The 21,383-nt window shown below is 45.6% G+C and overlaps 1 protein-coding gene across 2 annotated transcripts in view; it reads right to left on the bottom strand.

The window, feature by feature from the left end:
* NCALD (neurocalcin delta) overlaps positions 1-21,383 on the bottom strand; it is a 270,362-nt gene that overhangs the window by 12,286 nt on the left and 236,693 nt on the right. For both annotated transcript variants that reach the window (XM_044245188.1, XM_044245189.1), the window contains one exon: positions 3,728-4,124. In XM_044245188.1, coding sequence (XP_044101123.1) covers positions 3,728-4,105 — 378 coding nt within the window. In that variant the 5' untranslated portion in view covers positions 4,106-4,124. The remainder of the gene's footprint in view (positions 1-3,727; positions 4,125-21,383) is intronic.

The raw sequence follows: 21,383 nt of genomic DNA, 5'->3' as shown, positions 1-21,383 counted from the left end.
TGATTCTGGGGCCCACATCTTGCCCCTGTCTCATCACCCCCTAACATAGATGTATCTAACACAAAGCAGAAACCCAAGGGACAGTGACTGGTCTGAAATAGGCGCAGCTCTGCAGAGGTCCTTGCTGGAGGGCGGGAACCAGCTGCAACCAGCAACCCCTCCGCGCCCCACCCCCCAAGAACCTGCACACTGGTACACGGCTTCCTGGGACAGGCCCAGCATCCGGAGTGCTGGCCTTCGCTTTCTAGGTGGGGAGAGAAAAGAGGAAATGAAAAGAACGGAAAGTCTGATAGTGTCCTCCACATTCCAGTTCACCCTGTCACCGCAACCCAGGGCTCAGCACAAGAATAAGGCAGAATCCGGAACTGTCCGTTTGCAAAGGAGCAGAACAGAATAACCTAGCCCTTTGTAGGAAAATGGTTCTAAATTTAATTGAATTTCTTTGGCAATTTGGAAAGCGCCTCGGGGTGCTGCAATGTTTCCTCCCCACGGTTATGAATAGTAATCATTGGAGGGCGGAGTCCCCACGGTCATGAATATTAATCATCGGAGATCGGGGCTGCAGGAAACAATCAAGGAGACTTGAGGTTTCCATTTGCAGACTCCTCAAAAACCCTGAGTACATAAGCATTTATTAAGGACTCCGAGTCCTTCCTGTGATGACCTGGAAACTTCCCCTGGGCCTGTGAGCGGACTGAGCTACTTATGGTTCGGGGGTGTAAAGGAGAAAATGTCTTGTGAAGCTGAATGACCCTTCGTTTCTATGGTCCCTTTCCACATTCCGTGCTGAACACAGGGCAGGGGCTCAGCAAGTGCTTACTAGAACCTTCTGGGTGTCCTCTGCCAAGTCCCCACCCACCCTTGCAAACCAAATTCCACAGCCTGGGGAGGGTGTCTGTGTTGCTGCCCACACTCTATATTCCCGGGGCCAGCTACCTAGTGGGTGCTGGGAACTGTAGGTGTGAGCCCATGCTTGAATGGTCTGATGTTCAGAAGCCCAAGGGTTCTGGAGGGTTCTCCCTAACTGAGGGTCAACATCTTCATCAGTACTGTCCACCAAACCCCTGCCTGACCAGAGGCAGCCAGGAGAACTGCGCAAAAATGTTCGACAGGAGAGAACACAGTGGCTAACGAATTCTTTTTTCCCTTAGATCCCAATCAGGAAGTCATTCTCTTCAAAAGGAGAACTAAGTCACCCCTTTCTCTGCAGTGGGGCAGAGGACACGGGGTGGGGGGGCAGAGTGCAGCACTCCCCCACCCCCAAAAGGAGAGACAAAATAAAGCTAATTAAAACGAATCACCTTTGAAATTTAAATGTTTGTTTAATTAGCAAAGATGAAGAAAAACCGGAAAAGTGCAATGCCACGGCAACTCCTTCATTCACTCAGGCAGCGTGTTTGGGAAAATAGCTTGGCAGAGAGCATCTAGCACCTCAGAAATCAGTGCTCCTTCCCTTTGGCCCAGTAACTGTACTTTTGGGAACCCATTCTAAGGGGATAATGCTAAATATAGAAAAAGCAGCACGCACAAGAATGATCTGTTATTTTATACTTAGAAATTACAGTATCATGTATATTAATAAAACCTGGAAACAAGCTATATATCCAACAAGAGGAAGAGAAAGTTAGTTGTACTGTACGACTATTATGCAGCTATTAAAATATCATTATTAAAGTTTTTATGACAAGGGCAATACTCGTATTATTATGTTGAGTGAAAAATGGCAAGAAACAAAATTTCATATACTTTATGAAATCATTTAAATGATGGAAATAAGACCAGAAAATATTATTTTCTAATACTAGAAAATTAATAGCAGTGATTCTCTTTGTATGTGGAGCGGGAATATGGAGAATTCTCTTTAGCTTTTGTATTTTTCTGTACTGCCCATATTTTTACCACTGACATTATATTTTTTTATCCATTTATCCTTGGGGGAGGTAAGAAATTCTTTACTCTTTTTTTTTTTCTTTTTAAGATTTTATTTATTTGGTGCAGAGAGAGAGAGAAAGTGAGAGCGAGCACCCAAGCAGGGGGAGCAGAGGGAGAGGGAGAAGCAGGGTCACCACGGAGCAGGGAGCCTGACAAGGGGCTCCATTCTAGGACCCTGGGATCATGACCAGAACTGAAGGCAGAGCTCTCAACCCACTGAGCCACCTCAGCGCCCCTGAAATCCTTTATTCTTGTTTAAGATCTTGGCTCTGACAGATTAATTTAACATACCGCATTCAGATAGTCCCGGCTCCAGGGGAAGGAAGAGCCACAGAAAGAACTAGCTGGCAGATCTGGGAACTGGACTCCTGCTCCGCCCCCAGCTCCGTGTGCTCCTGTCCCTCTCACTGCCCTTTGGGGTGAGGCCCACTGCCCCAGGAGCAGACCCCAGGCCTCAGCTACAAGGGCTCAATGACAAGGCAGTCATGTGGGTCTCTTTCGGCTCTGACCTTAGGCTTCTGCAACAGGCTCTCCCTGGCTCTTTCCTTGAAATCAAATGCTCCTCTGACTCCACCCCCAATCTCACCAGCAGAGGATTGCTTTCCCTCTCCTTGTGTCCCACCCCCTCCATCCCTTCCAGCAGCCCCACCTGTCCTCCTAGGGGCTGTAGATCTATCTCAGAACCTCAGTGCTCTGGAAGGAGTGATGGCTTCTGAGATAAGCCCTCCAGGAAGCCAAATGCCCACTCTCTTGGACTGCAGTCTGCTTCCAGATGCTTCCCTCTTGTGCCCATTCTCCTGCCAAGATGATGAGTGATGGCCAGCCCACCCCCCTACTCCTTTTTATTGCCTGCAGCTGAAGCTGTCCTGATCATCCCCTGAGCTGTGTCTCAGTCCCCCTAAGTTCCTCCCTGAGTCCCACTCACTGCCGATCAAGCTGGTGGTGGCACGACCACTTATGGCTCCTTATGTCCCTTCCCTACCTTCCCTTGGGGTCTGACAAGGAAAATGTGGCCAACACCAGGGCCCCTTCTCCTGGCCTGTTCAGGGTATTTACTCTCGGTGAGTGATCTGGGGAAATAAAATGGAGTGCTTACTTGATTCTACAATGTTTGCATTTCTGATGAGACAGAACCCAGCCCTGTCCCTGCCTTTATTCAAGAGTCTAAGAGAGTTGTCAATTAATGATGGTGGGGATGATGAGCTTTTCTGCTTTTCTGTATGTCTGGCACTGGGCTAAGCGTTGAACAGGGACAGTCACACCTAATCTTAAACTAACCCCAAAACATGGGTGGCAGTTCCCTTTCACACTGAAGCTCACTTAGGTGAATTAAGTTGGTCAGAGTCATAGAGGTAGTGACTGAAAGGGGCAGGGTTTGAACCCCAGATCAGAGACTGATCATTAGACTGATCATTAGACACCACCCCAGGAGATATAACCCCAAAGTCTTGAGGTCTGGGCAGGTCCCAGGTGGATGGAGGGGCCATAGTGAGCAGAATTTGCTGAGGAATGTATGTTCATCTGTGGTGGTGGTGGGGGAAGTCACCACAAAGCAATCAGGTGACTTAGGCCAAGCAAGAATGGGGACCCAGTGTTGCCAGATCTGCGTTTCCAAGAGATGCCAAAAACTCTGCGTGTTTATGTGTACTCTTCTGTTTGCAACTATGGGTTCAGCATTTTCAAAAACTGCGCAGGCCGAATCAAGGCTGCACCCTGCCCCATGCTGGACGGAGCCCCTGCCAGTTCTTACCTGGGACTCATGCCCTTGGCTTTGTAAGAGGTGAGGGCTACGTACCTGCACGATCTCTAGCATTTCCGCCTTGCTGATGTAGCCGTTCCCATCCAGGTCATACATGCTGAAGGCCCATTTCAGCTTCTGCTCCAGCTTCCCCCTCGATGTCACGCTCAAGGCTATGATGAATTCTCTAAAGTCTATCGTCCCATCGCCATTGGCATCGAAGGTGCGGAAGACGTGCTCTGCAAATTTGGAAGCATCCCCGTAAGGGAAAAAGTTCCCATAAATTTTCTTAAACTCTTCCATTGACAAGTGTCCACTGGGGCAGTCTCTCAAGAAGCCTTTATACCACTCCTGGATCTCATGCTCTGTGAAGTCTGTGCTTTCCAGCAAATCCTGCATGACCTCCGGGCGCAGTTTGCTGTTCTGCTTCCCCATCCTGGCAGCGACGATTCAGCTGCAGAGACAGAAGAAGACACCTCGTTTTTAGACCTGTTCTTTGGAGGCACACTTTAGAATTTGTGCCTGTTCCTCTGGGTAAAAGAAATGGACTCTTTGAGTCCATAACAGGGTCTGGTTGTCCAATTCAGCCAAACAGAATGACAGAAAGACAGGCAGTCCGAAGATGTCAAGTGGAAATACCACGGACCAGAAAACGGATGCCGTCTCTGTACTGAGCCATGAGAAAACAGGGATTCATCATGAAAGAAAGAGGGAGAAAAGGAGGGAGGGGGAGAGTCAGAGCCAGGGCCAGAGAAATGCGCTACTTAGTTCTGCCTCATCTATTTGCAAGAGGTCTAGCCCAACATGAAGACGACTAATGCTGTAAAACGCAATCCCAGTATGAGCAGGGACAATTTGAGGAGGAGAACTGGAAGACAGAGAGAGAGACAGAAGAGGTAATTTATGATTTATTGCTAGAAAATACGTTCAAGGAAAGTGCTGCTTGGGGACCTTCTGACTATTAAGAAACAGGTATGAGTAAGGACAATACAAACCCATTTAATACCATTAAACGCTACCACGCTAGATGGGTTCTTTAAATTCACAAGGTCAATTCACTGTCAGTGTTGGGTTCAGATGGCAAAGATGAGGCTTCATAAATGGTTTACATGCGTGCTTACAGAGAGGCCAAACTTTCCTTTTTAAATACAATCAACTTTACATTGTATTATAACAGTGGTACACACTCATCAAAACAAAGTAAGACAGCACAGCAATGCATAAAGAAAAAAGTTAGCAACACTTCAAATCTTCACACTTATAGATAACCTTGCGGTCATTTTGGTGTGTGTCCTTCCAGATTTTTTAAAGGCATGCTTATGTAAAATGCTATTAACATGTCTTAGTACATTTACACTTCAAAAAAACAAGAATATATATACTTTTGTTACCTATTTTTATTTTTTTATTTTTTTTAAAGATTTTATTTATTTATTTGTCAGAGAGAGAGCAAGCACAGGCAGAGGCAGAGGGAGAAGCAGGCTCCCTGCCGAGCAAGGAGCCCGATGTGGGACTCGATCCCAGGACGCTGGGATCATGACCTGAGCTGAAGGCAGCTGCTTAACCAACTGAGCCACCCAGGCGTCCCTTGTTACCTATTTTTAAACTTAACATAATGTGGGGAACAAAGGCAACTTTTGCTAGATGGAAAAAAAAAAAAACCCTAGAATTATCATCGTCCTATTCACAGAGCCATCACCATTAAGTAAGTGAACATAAGGCACCGGGCGTGTGTTGCATGCTGTGGATTCAAAGAAGAGTGAGATGTGGCCCCTCCGTCTTTGGAGGCCCCCAGCTGTAAGTTCAGAAATGGTGGTGGCAGTTAGGGGACAGACAGTACAACAGATATGCAGCTCAGTGTTACCAGGGTAATGGATGTGGCACGATGAGAATACACAGATAGGGCACCCAAGCCAAATGGCAGCATAGATGCTATCAGGAAAGCCTTCCTGGAGGAGGTGGTATCTGAGCTTTGTTCCTATTTCCAAAGTCTTATGATTTAAGCACCGTCAAGAAAAGCCCCTTCTCATACAAGGGGGCGCTACACTTACACTTTGCATTTTTCCGATATTGGAAAAAATCCTGAAAATAAAGCTTGGGAAATTATAGGCTATTTGAAAGACCACACAGCCCCATTTTAATTGCGATTCCCAATTTCCTTTGAGATTTTCTCTTGTGGTGTTTATTTAATGTCTGTCTCCGTCTCTCTCCAGGGTCAGCCCCTTGAGACACAGTCTCTACTGGGACTACTTTTCCCTCTCCGACTCCCACAAATAACATTTGGCGAGTCAATGAAAAAAGCAATGACCGATGGACAGCTGAATCATCACAACATGGAAATCTGTAATAATCTTCCCAGAAAAGAAGTCTTTCCCCTACAGTGATGAGGCCCTGGACGTGCCATAGGATTTATTTATCTTATAACTAGAAGTTTGTATCTTTGACCTCCCTTTACCTGTGCCCCGCCCCCGCTCCGCCCCCCTAGTTCGGGAATCTCTTCCATTGAATTGCCTGCCTCCCTGTCTTCTGCCCCCTCTAAAAATAAATTCGTAGAGGGCAGTGTTTGCATCTCACACCGCTCCAATTTCTTGCTTATATCCAGAGTTCAAGAAATGCCAAGCAATCTTAGTAAATGGCAAGGTGACTGATTTTGTTTTCTGAGTTTCGCCTTGGAGGCAGAGCAGGCTCCACCCCTGCTCCTACCCCCGGAGCCTCGGAAAGGGCAGGGAGAGCAGAGCACCGGTCCTATTAGCAGGACCAAAAGTGGCAGGGGCACGAAGAGCCCTCTTCGCGTGGAATCAAGCAAACACCGTTTTATGCAAGAGCAAGTCTAAACTCCAGCTCCAGATGAAGTACAATTTATAAATTGAACCTTCCAATAACTTTCCTTTCCCTCGTGTGTCCCCCCCCCCCTTTTTTTTTTCTGGAGGGAGAAAAGTGAAGTTAGAGGGGCTGGTTTGTATTAGAATTTGAAAACTGTCATTTAGTTGCTAAGTTGGCAATTTGCCTGAGGCAGGAATTCAGAAACATGAGGTAATACATAATACATGGCTTTACAGAGCTCCGGGACATTTTTGTGAAATTTATAAGTAATTTCGGGTTTTCCTTTTTGGGGGCTCTTTAAAGTACAGCTCTTTGGTGTGGTGTTCAATCAAATCACCATCCCTGTACTTTGCTTCCGTGCAAATCACCGTGTGCCCAGCCTTAGGAAAAAAAAATACCATTCTGCCATTTAAATATACTCTCTTAAAGAATGACTTCTTTTTTCTGGGTCTATACAACACTGTTTGTTCAAAATTAAGCTTAAGTTCCTTTCTCAATGTTTAAAAAGTGCTTCTCACTTATTAGCTGTTTTTGTACTCGAAAGAAATTGCCTCAACATTTTGGCTAAGTCTCCCACTGAGACTGATCTATGTGTAGCTATTTTTCAGTAAACAGTAATTAAACCACATTTACAAATTCATTAGCACAGAAAGGCTATAACACAAACAAGGCAGAAGAGCAAGGCATAAGTGATTTGGGAAGCCGTGTATGCAACTGAGTCCAGAATTTGTTTCCATAGATAACTACAAATACTTTACCAAGTATGATGTCTGAACTTGAGAAAACCATCTGGACTTGGTTAGACTGTACAACAGAAATCTCAGGGGACATATGATAGCGTTTCTTTCCCTGTGGGAGGAGGGGAAAGATAGAGGAATGCCTGACAATACCTTTTTCTTTTGGATGACAGGAATTTCTGCCTGTTTGAGTTGAAAAGGGGATAAAAATACCATCAGGGAACTGCTACGTTCATTAGCAGTCCAGAAAAAAATCGTCTGGAGACAAAAGTTGCACATTGGGTCAAATCCTTTTCATTATTCCATTTGTTATTAAGACATTAACTTTGTGCTAGTAGAACGTAGTGGGGGAAAAACTCAAGCTGTGGAATAAAAATGCTTGGGTTCAAAGCCTGGCTGAATTGCAGACTAGCTCTTGGGCAGTTAAGTAATTCACTGAACTTTTTGGTGCACCTCGGTTTTCTTATATATAAAATGAGTTCAGGGGTGTGAGTTTGTATTTCACTGATCTGAGAATTAAATGACCGTCCTATCCATAAAGCCCTGGCACTGAGCCTGGGCCAGACGCGTGGCAAATGAAAACCACATCTTGTCTTTGATGGTCCTTTATCCATTATTCTGTTGAGACTTCATGGCAACCCTGAGTGACAGACGGGGCAGCTTCCTCCATTTTAGAAGCAAAGAAATGAAATCTCAGGCCAAGCTACTTATCCAAAGTCACACAGCTTGGGAATGAGGCAGCCAAAGGGTAAGTTCCGTTTGCACTTGGCTGTCCACTGGTTTTACCACTGTGTCCTACTAACTCCATGGCCAAAGCACAGACAGGAGTTAAGACAACAGTTCCATAGGAAGTCAGAAAGAAGGAGTTAAGAGAGAGGAGACGACCTCCTGTTAGCATGCGTTCGTTTCACAAATAGGTGCCAGGTGTCTCCTAGGAGAGAGGCATGGCTGTCACATCAGGGAACAGACAAAACCCTAGTTCTCATGGAGCTGATTGTCTAGTGGCAAGAGACATATGATAAATAAGATCAATAAGGGGAATGTTGGAGGAGTTGCTCCAAGGAGAAAAGTAAACAAGGAAGGGGGTTGGGGAATGCCAGGAGTGGCTAGGTGGGTATGGAAATGTTAACTAAGAAGTCAGGGAAGGGGGCGCCTGCATGGCTGAGTCGTTAGTGTCTGCCTTCGGCTCAGGTCATGATCCCAGGGTTCTGGGATCGAGCCCCGCATCAGGCTCCCTGCTCAGCAGGAAGCCTGCTTCTTCCTCTCCCATTCCCCCTGCTCCTGTTCCGTCTCTCACTGTCTCTCTCTCTTTCTGTCAAATAAATAAATAAAATCTTAAAAAAATTTTTAAAAAAAGAAGCTAGGGCTGACCCCATTAAGAAAGTGACATTTGGAAAGGAAGAGAGGAGGTGAAGGAGGGAGCCATGGAGATGAATGCAGAAGGCTATTCCAGGCTGGGAAAAACAGAAAACGAGAAGGGCCTAGACAGGGAGCAGGCTTAGTGTGTCAGGGATGCAGCTGGAGCAGAGGGTGGGAAGGAAAAAGGATGAGACCAGAACGGTAACAAGGGCCAGGTGACGTGGGACCCACAGGAGATGCTAAGGGTGGTGGCTTCCACTCCAAGTAAGACGGAGCTATGGCAGGAGTTTGGTTTCTATTTTAACAGGAACTCCCTGGCTGTTGCTTTGAGAGTAAACTAAAAGAAGGTAGCGCAGAGGCAGGGAGACAGTTGAGAAGCCACAGCAAGGACCCAGACAAGAGCCAATGGCGGCCAGGACCAGGGTGGCAGCAAGCAGAGAATGTGATAAGTGCTCGGATTCTGACACAGCTTCAAGGGAGAGGCCATAGGATTGGTTGATGGTAGGTGAACAAAGAGAATGGTCCAGCATTCCCAAGGTTCTGGCCTAAGCAACTGTAAGGATGAAGTTGACCCTGAAATGGGAAAAATGCAGAAGGAGGGCTCTGGGCTAAGAGGCAGGGGCATGCCTGTCCGTGCATCTAGGCAGGTATTCCTTCTGGGATGCCCAGCATATATCCAGGTGGAGATGTCAGGTGGGAAGCTAGATGGCAAAGTCTGGGGTTAGAGGAAAAGGTCAGAGAGAGAATCAATTCGGGAATCATCAGCATACAGCGGAATTTGTAGCCAACGACTGGATGGGAGTCTCAAAAAGTCAGTGGAGGTGGGTAAACAAGAAAAGGGGACAAGTGAGCCCGTATCCATTCTGACATGTAGACTTGGAGGAAGGAGAAGGACTTGGTAAGGCACAACGAGAAGGAGGCCAGCGAGGCAGCAGGAAACCAGAAAGCTGACTCTGCCTGCTTCTCGGCTGTGTCCTCCGTGCCCAGCTCAGGGAGCACCTGGAAAGCATTCAGTGCAGAACAGAAGGAAATGTGGCTCTTGGTTCCCTCTCCAAGTGTCCCCGCCACCTGCCCCGCATCTGTGGTGGATGCCATCTGCCACCCAGTTGCCCACTCCAAAGCCCAAGGAATCTTCTGTCATTCCTTTCACTTTTGTTGCCAAATCTGTTTCAAATCCATTGACTGCTCAGCATTTCCATTGTCACCACCCTCGTCCACACTGCCATCATCTCTGTCCGGGATTCTGGATTCCCTCTATCCAATGGGATATCGCGATCCCCCCTCTCCCTGTCACCACCATGCCCCAGTCTCTCCCCATGGCCCCCCAGAGTGACCTTTTAGAAACACACAATAGATAATGTCACTCCTCTGCCTAAAGCTCTAAGAAAATAAAATCCAGACTTCTCCATTGGGCCCCCAAGGCTCCGTGTGAGCTGCCCCGGGCCACCTCTAACTCATCTCTCAGCCCCTGTGCCCAGGTCCCCTGGCCTCCCACATGGCCCATCTTCTACCTCTAAGAACCTTTGCTTTAGGGCCTTGAATAAGACTTTTAAGTATTAAATATATCTCAACACTTTAGTTTATATGCCTATATATATAAATTTTAAATATACATACGATATATAAAATATGTTTACTAAATATATATATAAAATATATATCCTAGATCTTATAAATGTATAACTATTTATGTAATGATATATATTTATACTTATTAGTTTTAGCTGAATCTGTGCTGCATTTCATGAAGTGAAATGCACCCCAACTCTGTGAGAATAGGCATTTTGTTAGTCAGTAGTTTACTCTGGGACGGGCAGTGTGTGACATTTCCCAACTTACTTTAGGTCACACCCAGTCTCCCAGGGTCCAAAACATATACCTCGGGTTAATACTGACCACAGATGAGAAAGGAAAAATATAGATGAGAAGGCACCAAACCACCAGCAAACAACCATGACCAGGAATCTAAAACATAAAGTCAACTTCCCTTTTAAAACAAAGAGAAAAAGGAATATGGTGAGTTCCCCCGGGGAAAGGAAATGGTGAGTGGTGGACGCTCTTTTGGAATCCAGGCGCTCCCTTCTTTATATCTTGCTTCTGGGATTCCTCGTCAGGTTCCACAAACGCTGTGAATTAATTCTTGAAAGCCCAGAGTGAGATTTTCCAGAGAAAAGCCCAACTTACTCTGGAAAGCCTGGCTGACTTGAAAGAAGTCTCAATGCAAACTACATCTAGGGCCCCTAAAGCGGAATTTGCAAAACGCTAGCGGCTGAAGTCAGGTCGAGCGGCAACAAGGAACACAGACCCCACAGTGATTCCAGAAAAAGACCAGGTTGATTAAAATGTGTGCCTATGTGGACATGCGACCTTGTCCTCTGTGAGTTGCTTTGAATTTCTGACCGACGGAATGTCTACATTATGGAAATGTAACCAGGAAAAGTTTCCTAAAATGTAAGGAAGGACATGGTAAGAATTATAGATGCATGGGAACATGTGTCCATCTGCGATGACATCAGATGTTGTGGCCATCTGAGTTTTGTAGGTGGCTAAGATCCAGCAAATTCATTTCCAGATCAGTTGTTCCTGATTGTCACTGAACAAAAAAAAAGGGGTGGGGAACTACAGAAAAATCTGAAGCGCACTCTGCTCCAGAAATTTTTTTCAATGGAACTTGTCTCTTAGTGGGAGTTTAGAAGGAGAACTTATAAATAAACTGATGAGTTTATATATAGTGCACAAATTAGGAAATAAAACAGCGGTGCATATAAAGAAGTATTAAAATATTAAAGAGGGAGAATGGAAGTCATATAACAATTTCACTAACTTCCTTTCCTGTTGCCCAAAGAATATTCTCTTCTCTGGCCTCTGGCAAGGGTAGCTGAGACTTCCTTCCTACAAGTCCTGTGCCTCAGAGAGGTGGCCTTGTTGACACGGCCTGGAGAATGGTTACCTTCCAGTGCTGCCCCAAGGCCACCGCATGCGGGGAGGCCTTCTTCCCCATGGGGGTGGGCAGGCAGATGCACACCTGTGACTGATTGCTGGTCACACGCCTAGTGCTTGCTTGCTCACCTTGCTGAGAGGTGACAGGGTCTGAGATGAGCACTGAACCCATAGCAAATGCAGCGAGCAGGGGACTCACTACTGACAGCCTTGTTCTCCTTGCTGCCTTCCTCAGGCTGTGTGGCAAAGCCCAGGAGACATAGCTGGTTCTCTCTGGGGGAGCAGGCCTTGCAGTCTCTGAACTACCTGGGTTCTAGTTCTATGGGCTCTGCATTTCAGACTGCAGAGGGACTGGTCTTGGGCTCTATCCCAAGTTCTGCTTTCCATTATCACTGCCAATAAAACATATATTTTTTAAAAGATTTTATGTATTTATTTGACAGAGAGAGCGATCACAAGTAGGCAGGCAGAGAGGCAGGCAGAGATAGAGAGTGGGGGAAGCAGGCTCCCCGCTGAGCAGAGAGCCCAATGAGGGGCTCAATCCCAAGAACCTGGGATCGTGACCTGAGCCGAAGGCAGAGGCTTTAACCCACTGAGCCACCCAGCTGTCCCAATAAAACATATTTCTGATCGAATCTGAAAAGAACATTGTCAGACAACAATCCCCTCCCCCAAATGGAAATATCATTTTTGGTTTTGCTCTTTACCAAAGTGATACATCATTATTGTAAAAACTATAGCTGGTAAGAGAAAGATACAGAAATTAGACAGAGATATAGATACAGAAATTAGAACATGGACATTCCCCCCGTGATCCAACATTACTCTACAGAAGATAACTGCTCTTGTCAGTTTCATGTGTATATATCCTCTTAGGCATTTAAATGCACATAAATGAAATCTGTACCCTCCAACCACAAATGGGATCACATGATACTATTCTTCAACCTTTATTTTCACTGGAAAGTATGCTGTGGATATTCTTCCATGTTATATACATGGAGGTATCTCATCTTTTTAGATTGCTGAATTTTCATTGATTGATTCAATGGACAGTACTGAGCACTGACCTCGCCAAGCATTGAATTGGTTAACTAACAGGGGTGTTGCCAAAGTGAGGCTTACTTACAGTCCTTTGGTGTTCCATTGCATAGTATTCGTTTAACTAATCCCTCTTGAAGGACCTTTAGGTTGATTCTGCATTTCTTTTATTCTCTTGGCATTTCCCTTAGTCCTCCTTCCGGGATTCCCTGGATAATGTATATGACAAAGAGGCTCTTGAGGTCTTCAGTAAGTACCATGATCTCAGACGGCCCCTTCAAAATCCTCCAACATTTTCTTCTGGAGACCTTACATCCTCACTGTGCATTTTGCAAAAGTTTACACATCAACTAGGATTAGACTCGAAGAAGTATTGGAATTGGATTGGGAATTCCATCCCAGTCCCTCTGGACTGCCTGTGTTACAGGCACACATGTAAGAGTGTAGCCTTTCCTATGTCTAGCACTGAGGAGGGCACACTCAGCCTGCTCTCTCAAGAGTGCATAGCTAGGAGCATGAAATGCCCCTTCTCTAGGTTTGGCCTAAAGAGATCTTTTGTCCAAATGGCACCATAAGTGCTCTGCTTTTCGATGGGCTGCCTGACCTTCTTTCACACCCACTCCTCTCCCTGCTGCTTCTCATGCAGCTCATGGCTGACTCCCCACCACTCCCTCCTGGATGGCCAGCAATTAGAGATGAACCAACACCAGATGCTTCATGTGCCCTAGTCACTAAGTGGCCAGGGGCCGTACTCAGTGGTCACCTTCCAGGCCTGTGGAAACCACAAAGCTGTCTCAGAGATGGAAACCGCTGGTGTGCCTGAGGTTGAGGGCTTGCAGATGTTCCCTTGCCATCAGACCTGCCTGGCTGGGCTGCCTCAGGCTGGGGGCCAAGTCAGTGCTGGCTGCCATGGTGGAAAGAGTGGGGATTTCTTGGGGGGGGTCCTCAACACTCCTCTAGGGCTGTCATAGGCTAAGACCCTACCATGGCTGACTTCTGTGGAATTCAGATCGCCAGAAATGACTACTTAACTAAAGATGCTAAGTATTTGCTCATTTAAAAGATAGGTATTACTACCTTGGGTTTCGATCAAACAATGAAGGAGAACAGTAAGCCATCATGGGCTGAGGAGGACAAACAGGTCATCTATGGGGATCCAGGCCTCACCAGCTCACCAGTAGCCGGAAGTACCAGAGGAGCTCTACTCCCTGTTTTTAGACATCCCCTAGGGGCCACAGATGCATTTAATTAATTGCTACAAGCCCCTCCATAGAGTCTAAGAATAGTTCATCATTCTTCTTCTTCTTCTTTTTTTTTTTTTTTAATTCAGCAAACATGTGTTTAACATCTACTGTTTCCTGGCTTCGCATGAATATTCCTATTAAAAAAAATAGTATCCTGCACAAGATAGGAAAAGGAAGGGAATCTGGGATTTGGGTTGGAGCTCAAAGCAGTTTTCATGAATATTTTGTTTTCATAATGTTGGTATAGAGTTGGTGAGAGGGCTATCATACCTTGGTTTTACTGCAAGGACGAAAGGTTCAGAGAAGCTGACTGTCAGGACAAAGGTGTACAGCCTGTGACCACAGACGGGCAGGATCAGAAGCACCCCTGCCATTCCCCAGCCCTCCTCACCCCTGCTCCATCACCTGTGGGGTTTGAAGGGCTGCTTCTGCTGGAATGTACCAGTCGAGCACTTCCTACCCCAGCCAACATGGCTCAAGTATGAGTGTCCGTCCAACAAACTTCTGGGTGAGAAGACTACCCAGAAAACGATGAAATGGCATCTCTTTAGCTCTAGCTGCTTTTGTGCGCTCCAGCAGGGTGTGGGGAATCAGAGTTGGATTTGCCCGCAGAAGAATGAAACAGAAAGCTTTATTATCATACCGGGTTATGTGAACTTGGGGAAGTCATTTGACCTCTCTCTTCGTCTCGCTCTTCTCCAGAAAGTAAGCATAATGACACCTTTCTCCTAGCGCTCTCTGAAGGATTAAATGAGAAAAAGGAGTCCCAGGCAGCCGGGAAAAGCTCAACATCGTGTCTTGCATCCAACAGATGCTCAGGACACATCCACTATTAATCTAAATGAAATAAGGGTTCAGTGGGTTGTTTACAAAGATGAGCCTTCCAGTTTGGGGAACATTCTCCCCCTTGCTTTAATGGAGAATTAGAAAAAAAGAGTCAATTGTCACATGAGGGAAGAAAATAAGAGAATGTCAGTAAGCTTCCAACCTGACTCCCTTCCCTGGGATCACTTGCCAAGTGTGACAGGCATTTGTAGATTTGTATGCAGAGAGGACTCCTGCCAGACCCCCATGGCTGACTATTTTCCCTGCATGGAAGTTATCATTCTAACCTGATATTAAGCAAGAGGTCCCATTAGAGAAGCAGCAGATGGAGAGCAGGGCACTATTTCTTTCTCTGGTCTTCTGTCCTGAGGCTCGGGAGGGCTAAGTGGGGTTTGGGTAGAATCAGGGCAGGCTCCAAGAAACCCCAGAGCTTTAGCCATCCAGCTCTGGAAAGGTACTAGTGCTATAAGGAGGACTCTAACCCAGCGTCTGGCTGGACAAGACTGGTATTTTCAGAGCAAAGTGGATACATATTAGATATCACTAACAAACACAGGAAGGATATCAGTGATCAACTGAATCAAATTTTCCTCACCTGGGGAAAGAAATGATTCTCAGTTTTTAAATTATTTTCTTAAGCCAACTTTTCATGAGAAGATCAGAAGTAAACAAACAAAAAATACACACATGAAAAAACAACCCACCCCAAAACTCCATTCATCATTGGGGTGGGGGTGTGTGTGTAAAAAAAGCCACAGAGAAATCCTTGTATCTCAAGTTCATTTCTAATTATTGCCTAATTTCCTAATCCAGGCCTTTAGTCTCTCCTACCTGAGCTCAGAAATAGTAACTGCTCTCCATCTTTAAGTCTCCATTTGATCATGTCATGTGTTCCTCAAAAAGCTTCCATGTTCCCTACTGATGATAGATTAAAGGCTAAAACCCATAGCCTGGCATTCTGTGTCCTTCAAGGTCACACCCAAACTCACAGGAATCACCTAATTCCTCACTCGCCCCTGATTTGGGCACGTGCTTTTATTGCTATTCCAATCCTCACAATGGCCAATGAACAAAGCTCATAAGAGAATAAACACAAAACCCTTTGTAAACATTGAGGGGTTTCCTAACAGTCAATAATATAACTGTGACTTGCTCCTTCTCTACCTGTTGACTTACTTGGTGTTTGGATGGAGGTTATTGCTTCTGTCACTCAGCTGCCTTTCCTCTTCTGAGTGAGCCGTAAGCTACTCATGGAGCTTCACTGGTATTTGTCTAGAAAGCTCTGAGGAAGACAAAGGTGTGTGAGGATGCCCAAGAAAAGATGGCTTCCTTCTCTGAGATGATTTCCCATTGACCATTGCTTGTGTCACTTTTAAGAACTCCATAAAGCGAAGACAGCGTGGATATTCACACATTTTGGTGCTAAGGTGAACGGCGAGGTGGCTGGCAAGCATTCCTGGTGATTGTTCAGTTAGTAGTAACCAAAGTTACTGTGCATGGATTTCTCCTCAGTGATTTTTCTTCTAAAAATATCTGGGGAGCTGACATCTTCTTTGTCTAGGGCCAAAGTTAATCAGGAATGGTATTTGGTTTGGCTTTCTCCTCACATTTTGTTTTGCCCAGGAAGCCGAGTGCTCCTGGGATTTTCTGGTTGGTAGTATTGTCACTATAAGCCAGCAAAGGAAAAGACAAAGTCCCCCAGAATACAACAGACACTCTTTGGGCTGAGCTCCTTTCATGGGAGGGGCGACAAATCACAATGGTTAAGTACATGGGGGTTGGAATCAGAGGGCCCTCAGATCCAATCCCAGCGACAGGATGTACTAGTTGTATGGCCCTTAGGGACTTCAGCTTCTTCATGTGTCATTCCCCTTAGTTGTAAATTGGGGCTTTTGTCAGGATCGAGTGACACAATGTAGCAGAGTCAGCACTTCTAATATTTCTTCAACTCTTCCTCCTCCTTTTTTTCCTCTTCCTCCATCAACACTGTCATCATGTTATCGTCTCTCTAACCATATATCCTATCTTCAAACTCTTTCCCTCCACTTCAGCTTCTTTGGTCTCTTTCCTCCAATACACAAGCCATGTTCCCTCATTAGGGTCTTGTCCATGCTGTTCTCAGATGTCCCTGTTTTCCTGCATCTTCATGGTTCAGATGTTTCCCATATCCCCATGGCTTAATTGCCACCACCCTACATCCCATAGCTGGAATGCCTCCCCTCATCTCCTCATGGTTCCGATCTTCCCCTCAACCCCCACCGGATCCTCGTGACTCCTCCCTCACCTGCTTCAGATCTACTCCCGTGTCCTTCTCTCGGCGGCGCCTTCCCTTACCTCCTAGTACAAATTTTAATACCTTCTGTTCTACTTTGCTGATTGCCTTAACACTTAGAACACACCATCACCTTGATTCTCACATATCTTATCTCAGTAGATCCTTGGAATAGTATGAGGAAAGAAAGGGCAAGGTGAATCGTCCCTGCATTAAACCGAAGGCGAAGATTTAAAGGTATTCCCAAGGTTACATGGCTACTGATGTCAAAGGGGGAATAGAGCACAGATCTTCGTAACTTATCCACGGAGCAGTGCCTCACAGTGAAAAACAGAGCAGGGCCTCAGGGGGCATGTTGTCAAGTGTTTGAAGATGTGTGTATGTTTGTGTGCTTGAGAAAGAGACTTCCTGTCTAGCTAGTCACATGCTGGTTACTATTTCCACTTCTTGTTAAGAAAAAAAATGGAAAAGGAAGCTTAATCTGAAAAGAAAGAAGGTGAAAATATATCTACAAAATGAATAAAATACAAAAAATCTAAACAAAGGATTCCCCACTATCTCTGAAAGAGACGGTGCACAACCCTGCATACGGTTTCCGTGTCTACGCAGGCAATCTCCTCCTTCAAAGGCCGTGTGTGCCTGGGTGGGTTTATTCACTTATCAGCCTGTTACACTGACCTACCCCCTTCCCCGCAGGAACCCCCTCACACTTCTGCTCCTTCTCAGTTCCAGCCAGAATGGTTCATTTCTATTGAGCTGTCTTATCTTTTCTTGTCCTTATGTTACAGCAAACACTAGCCAAGACGGTAGAGATATCCTGGCATCTCACTACCTGGATTAGGGTCTGCTGGAGTAATATCAGGTGGTCTCTACCCCCTGCTAATGTGGCAAGGACAAGCCGAGGAGGTGTCCTGCATTCTGTGTCACACACAGAGGGACCCACCCCAGGCATCCATGTCGCTGAACCACAGAATATCCCAACGTCATTAGAAGAAACTGTTAAGAAAATTACATCCTGCTTCTTCCTTAATGAGTTGACTTCTGGCCTTTCCTACTTAATCTCACAGTTCCAAAGGGCTTATTAGTACACGTAACTTAGTTGTTAGTTACAGTGTCAGCAAATACGCCCCAGCATGGAGCCACAGGCTTGAGTTAAGGAGAGCAGACCTTCCCGCTGTCACACATACAGTGTATTTCCGTACTGTATCTGTGTCTTTCAGAAGCACCATTATAATCATCTTACAAGGGACTGGAACTGACAACTTAAATCCTTCTCCTTGCTGGCAGATCCAAAGATTCAAATATGTTTACCCCAGTAGGAAAACTTGGACTTTATGGATAGGGTTGGAGCAAAAATGACTGTCGTAAAAAAAAGTAATGAAAATCTGAAATGTATCTAAATAGCTTCATTGAAGAAAAAAGCAGTAAGGAAGTGTTGCATTCTATGTAACTATTCTGTTTGAATAATGGTGAAGATAAGTTTGCCAAGACTCTCTCCCTTCGTTAATGAATTATGATATGCAACAAAGTATGAAATGATAGCTGAGTATTATTCCAATCTTCTGAGTCAATCACTTCTTTCTTTAAGAGCAGCATTTTCCATTATAAGAAAATTATGCAAAAAATCAGACAGGGGGTGCCTGGGTGGCTCAGTGGGTTGGGGCCTCTGCCTTCGGCTCAGGTCATGGTTCCAGGGTCCTGGGATCGAGCTCCGCATCGGGCTCTCTGTTCAGCGGGGAGCCTGCTTCCTCCTCTCTCTCTGCCTGCCTCTCTGCCTACTTGTGATCTCTGTCTGTCAAATGAATAAATAAAATCTTAAAAAAAAAAATCGGACAGAAAGTAATAATAAAGAACACAGAAGCACAGTGAGAGCGCTAGAGTTGACCCACTTCAGTGATCAAAGCTGAATTGGATTCATTTTTACCCAAAAGCCAAAAATAAAAATTTAAAAATCGGCATTTGACCCGTGGTTTGCATGGAGTTTAAATCATTTCTTTCCTTTAGATCACAGGGCTTTCCAAATGCATTACAAGGTGTACCTGTAAACATTTAAATCTGTCTGCAATAGATCAAATAATGGGATTGAAAGTGAGAACAAACACCACTCCTGGCATGAAACTGAGAGCTCGGTGGGATAGTGTACAAAGGCTTAAGGCAATGTCTTCATTCCAGGAGATGCCATTTCCCTTTGAATGATTTCCCAAGAATTTCCTAAGCACATGCTGTGTACCCAGGGCGGTGCAAGAAGGGACAGTGGATTCGAAGCACAGATGGAGTCCAGTGGCATGGCATGGCTGGGCAGACAGGTCGCTGGTCGGCCCCAGAGCCCACTGTTTCCCGTCACAGACATGGTCCCTACACTCCAGGAGCATCATCTAGGCAAGCCAACGGGGCGTTACCCAGGAAGCACTGCGGGTAGGAGTCCTTTCCACTGCGACATCGGGTTCAGGGCTCGTTAGAATGTTGGGATTTTGCCTAGAAGCCTACTCATTAAAAAAGGTTCAGGTGGCTTCCCAGTCCCAAGGGAACAAGGCGGTGCGCCAGGTGAGTACAAAGAGAAAGTGATGCTCTGCTCTGGAACCTTCCAGGCCACGCAATCCTCAGACTCCCTCAAAAAACACAGAGACGTGGAGGACACTACAAATTCTGCCTGTTTTCATTTGTCACAAACACCAGAAGAAATATGATGACAATAAACTAATCCCTTCACAGATTTACAAGGACATGCTATCGGATCTGAATTATAGGAACAGCCTGAGGATGAAGCTTGCATGAGAGCTCTGAATACAGCATCTCAGGGCTAATTTTGTGCAAAACCCGTTCCTCTCTGCTTGGGTAGGTACTGAAGAAGGGATGAATGACAATACCCCACCCAATACTTGGTACAGCAACAGTAAGGGGGAGAGGAGCCCTCCACGCTACGGTGTTGGACAGGAAATCACGGAGGCAGCATAGAGTCCTGGAGCACGTATCCTCACCTCACTCCTAAGAGAAGGTGGAAAAACCCTGAGATATAAAAATGACTTGGAGCAAGTTCCCCCGTGTGACTTCCAAGGAGAAAACAATTTGTTGGTTGAAGGACTGAAGACCCATCAAGGCTCAGTCCCTGCGCCATCATCCCATTTCCGTCTCCTCTTTCTCCCTCCACAGCTCCCACTGTGCCTGGCATTCAGGGTCCTCATGATCCTGCTCAAGAACTCCAGCCCAATCCCTCTGCATCCATCCAGCTTTCTTTCTGACATCCTCCTTCTACCAGTGTTCACTAATGGGGGCAACACAGCTTGGCAGTTGGGAGGATGGCCTTTTTGGATAAACCTAGATAGGTACCCTGGCTCTGTCTCACCAGAATCTCCCTCACCCCCACCTCTTCCCAAAGCAAAAAAAAAAAAAAAAAAAAGGAGAGAAAAAAAATTTAGCTTCTTGAAACTGCAGCATTTTAAACAACTCCCTTTCCAAAAAGAATCGTGGCTTTACATTTGCATAATTCAGGGCCCACTTGGGTGTTTTTCGTAGTCAAAGAAATAGCCCCAAAGTAATACAGGGATCTCTATCTCTAGCAAGACAGATAATGTTTGCAGATTTTCAAAAGACTTTATTTTATTTATTTTTTTTTTTTTAAAAGCTTCTCCCTGTCAAGGTTTAAAGAAATCTATAATGAGAGTTTCAGGCTGAGCAGGGACCCTGTCTCATTAGTTTATTTACCATAGATCTTCATTGTTCAGGTCAGGCTTGGTCCAGAAGCTACCTCTGAGAATTTTTATTTACCGTGTGTTCCTACTGCGATGGGACACATGCAGTCAGTGTTTCCTGGCCTTTTAGAGGTCTTGGAACACACAGAAGATAAGGTCATCTGTGCAGCACCCTGGGGTAGGTGGGTGAGGGTGACAAAGGCTCTAGGAGGTCCAAGGGCTCCTGACACCCCTGGAGGGTGTGTGTGAGACTTCTTGGTGCCACAGTATAATCATTGTGCAACACGGGTGTGATGTCCTTTGCTCCTTTCACCCTGGAGTGTGTGCATGTGTGTGTGTGTGTGTTTGTATGCCAGGTGTCTGTGTAACGGTGCAATAGTGTCTTGCCAGCTCTCTGGGTTTGCTCTGCGTGTTTTACAGTCTCCTCAGTAAAACTTTTGGGGCGCCTGGCTGGCTCAGTTGGTGGAGCTTGTGACTCTTGATCTCTGGATGATGAGTTCGAGCCCCACACTGGGGGTAGCAATTACTTAAGTAAAAGAATAAATCTTAAAAAAACCCCACCCAACCCTTCAGAGCTGCTCCTTTGTCCTCTGACGTTCATTTTTAACCAGGTTTTTGACTGTTGATTAGAAAGAAGCCCTTAATATAATTACATTATCCAGAAATAAGATCATGTGCCTTCTTTTAAAACCATTTTCTTGTTATAATCAGTTCAATTGTTTCTAAATTAAGCCTTATGAATGGCTCGGCAGAATGGATGGTCTTCATGGGCAGAAATGCTTC

This window comes from Neovison vison, chromosome 4 (genome assembly GCF_020171115.1).
Source record: "Neovison vison isolate M4711 chromosome 4, ASM_NN_V1, whole genome shotgun sequence".
Lineage (NCBI taxonomy): Eukaryota > Metazoa > Chordata > Mammalia > Carnivora > Mustelidae > Neogale > Neogale vison.
This window is presented reverse-complemented; position numbering and strand designations above follow the sequence as displayed.